Source organism: Mizuhopecten yessoensis, unplaced genomic scaffold, assembly GCF_002113885.1.
Source record: "Mizuhopecten yessoensis strain PY_sf001 unplaced genomic scaffold, ASM211388v2 scaffold2369, whole genome shotgun sequence".
NCBI classification, from domain to species: domain Eukaryota; kingdom Metazoa; phylum Mollusca; class Bivalvia; order Pectinida; family Pectinidae; genus Mizuhopecten; species Mizuhopecten yessoensis.
The window spans coordinates 621,324-624,495 of record NW_018404512.1 but is presented as its reverse complement, the minus strand read 5'-3'; the positions used below and the strand labels follow the sequence as shown (position 1 = coordinate 624,495).

The following is a 3,172-nucleotide window of genomic DNA, read 5'->3' as shown; positions in this document are numbered from 1 at the left end:
CAACAAAGCATATTCAAATAGAGTTGTTTTTATCAATCAACAAAACCTGCAGTCAACTGTAAAATGATACGTCAATACATATCCCAGCTTTCATAATCTATCAACAATTTAATATTCACTGTCATTGCAAATATTATGTCAATAGCATGCAATGTCAACACAGTTGTCGTAATCCGTCAACAAAATACCCACTTTCAACAGTTGTTATATTCTGTAAACAAAACGACTGTCAATAGTGATGTTAAAAAGTCAACAAAACTCACTGTCAACAGTTCTATGGTCAAAGTTAGTCAAGCGTTGATGCATGGTCACATGATAATAAGTCCAGTTTTGATCACATTACTTTTACATGTTGATAACGGTATTGGTTTGAATCACAATGTTGGTCACAAATGATGATTACAACAATGTAAACAACAGCAGTGATACAAATAGTTACCTTGGATGAACACATAACAGGTATTACACATACATTACAGAAATAAGTTTAAGTCTGAAAAAGTTGATTTCCCATAAAATCAAGCCAATTCCAATAACACAGCATCTAATTGTAATATCTTGATACTCAATTCTAGATAAACATATCAACAACTGTCAATGATGAAATATCCACAGAAGACATTCATTTCACATGTAATAAAATTGGATGAAATTTTAAAATCACTAATGAATCATACATGGCAAAAAATGAAATCTTTAATAAAATGAAGAATTGTCAAGAAATCAACAATTTTTGTCCAAGTCGTTGGATGGATGGACAGATATATATATATTACCTGGTCATTTATAACATTATCACTGAACATGTAACTAGGACAAACCACAGAGTCATACAATCTATATACAAAATGAAAGTAACACTACTTAATCAAACAATCTCTATACAAAATGAAAGTAACATTACTTAGTCATACAATTTGCAATCTATATACAAAATGAAAGTAGCAGTACTTAGTTATAAAATCTATACACAAAATGAAAGTAGCAGTACTTAGTTATAAAATCTATACACAACATGAAAGTAACAGTACTCAAAAGTGACTGTAGAACTTTACGAGATGCTATATACTTGAGCATGGTGAAAGTTTATTATGCTTGAATTGTCATCAGTAGCTGTACCACAAATCTTAACCAAAATAAATCGAAGCATCTGCATGATAAATACCGGACCAACAGTCCTGTTCTATTAATGTAACAGTGTCAGACCTGGTGTTTATACAGTACCGGCTATGTCAGTTAAAGTGCTGGAACTTTGTTTGCCATCAAAGTAACATTTATAAGATTTAAAAGTTACCAGAAAATACAAAACAAATCAATAAAATATGAATCCTGACATTGTTATATATGTTTAAAAAATAAAATGACTTTAAATATGGTAGATAAACCTTACATTTTTCTTCAATTACAGTGAATGAACATTAGTTAAATAATGTTTGAATCTGTTACATAAGCAATGCTAACTTCTCCCTCTCTTCCTCTGATATGAATCAATCTCTCAATTACCTCCATCCACGCTGGCTTAGTCCCCAAACAGTCGCTTCCTGCTGTACATCTACAGTTGTGATAACATGTGGTAAACTAGGAACCAAACAAATACCAGTCTATACAGGAACCAAACAAATACCAGTATAGACAAGAACCAAACAAATACCAGTATAGACAAGAAAAAAACAAATACCAGTATAGACAGGAACCAAACAAATACCAGTATAGACAAGAACCAAACAAATACCAGGATAGACAGGAACCAAACTAATACCAGTATAGACAGTAACCAAACAAATACCAGGATAGACATGAACCAAACAAATACCAGGATAGACAGGAACCAAACTAATACCAGTATAGACAGGACCCAAACAAATACCAGTTTAGACAGGAACTAAATAAATACCAGTATAGACAAGAACAAAACAAATAACAGTATAGACAGGAACCAGACAAATACCAGTATAGACAGGAACTAAACAAATACCAGTATAGACAAGAACCAAACAAATTCCAGTATAGACAGGAACTAAACAAATACCAGTTTAGACAGGAACTAAATAAATACCAGTATAGACAAGAACTAAACAAATACCAGTATAGACAGGAACCAAACAAATACCAGTATAGACAAGAACAAAACAAATAACAGTATAGACAGGAACCAAACAAATACCAGTATAGACAGGAACCAAACAAATACCAGTATAGACAGTAACTACATGTATTAACAGCTGTGACCAGGCATGGATATATAGGAACCAAACAAATACCAGCATATACATATATACACAGCTGTGACCAGGCATGGTAATATAGGAACCAAACAAATACCTGTAAAACAAATACCAGTATAGACAGGAACTATAAACAGCTGTGACCAGGCATGGTAATATAGGAACCGAACAAATACCAGCATATACATATATACACAGCTGTGACGTGATAAGGCAAAACAGTAACCAAATAAATACAAATATATACAAGTACGGTAATATATAAATATAATATATCTTGTTAATATATAACAATGATGACAGTATAACATGCAGGTGAGTTGACACCTTTCCAACAACAATAAGTACACACCAATTTCTGTTATATAACATGCTGTCAGATCTCCCTAATCTTGTAACATTCCCTTGACTCTTAACAAAACCTCCAGACCTGTGTATCTCTATGACAAAGCCGTATGTAGTATCTGTATGACACAGCTGTATGTGGTATCTGTATGATATAGGTGTGTGTGGTATCTGTATGACACAGCTGTATATGGTACAGCTGTGTGTGGTATATGTATGATACGGTTGTATGTGGTATCTGTATGATATAGCTGTGTGCAGTATCTGCATGATACAGCTGTATGTGGTATCTGCATGATTTAGATGTGTGTGGTATCTGTATGATACAGCTGTATGTGGTATCTGTATGATATAGCTGTATGTGGTATCTGTATGACATAGCTGTATGTGGTAACTGTATGATTCAGCTGTGTGTGGTATCTGTATGATGCAGCTCTGTGTGGTATATGTATGATAAAGATGTGTGTGGAATCAGTATGATACAGCTGTGTGTGGTATCTGTATGATATAGCTGTATGTGGTATCTGTATGACATAGCTGTATGTGGTAACTGTATGATTCAGCTGTGTGTGGTATCTGTATGATGCAGCTCTGTGTGGTAT

At 33.6% G+C, this 3,172-nt stretch overlaps 1 protein-coding gene across 1 annotated transcript; it reads right to left on the bottom strand.

Annotated features, from left to right (window-relative positions):
- Positions 1 to 1,833: 1,833 nt before the first annotated feature.
- Positions 1,834 to 3,017, bottom strand: LOC110445801 (the record flags this gene model as incomplete). Its single annotated transcript, XM_021490594.1, has 2 exons — positions 1,834 to 2,209; positions 2,329 to 3,017. Coding segments are annotated over 2 exons (1,065 nt in total), but the record flags the coding sequence as incomplete, so codon positions are not given.
- Between the last annotated feature and the right edge of the window lie 155 nt (positions 3,018 to 3,172).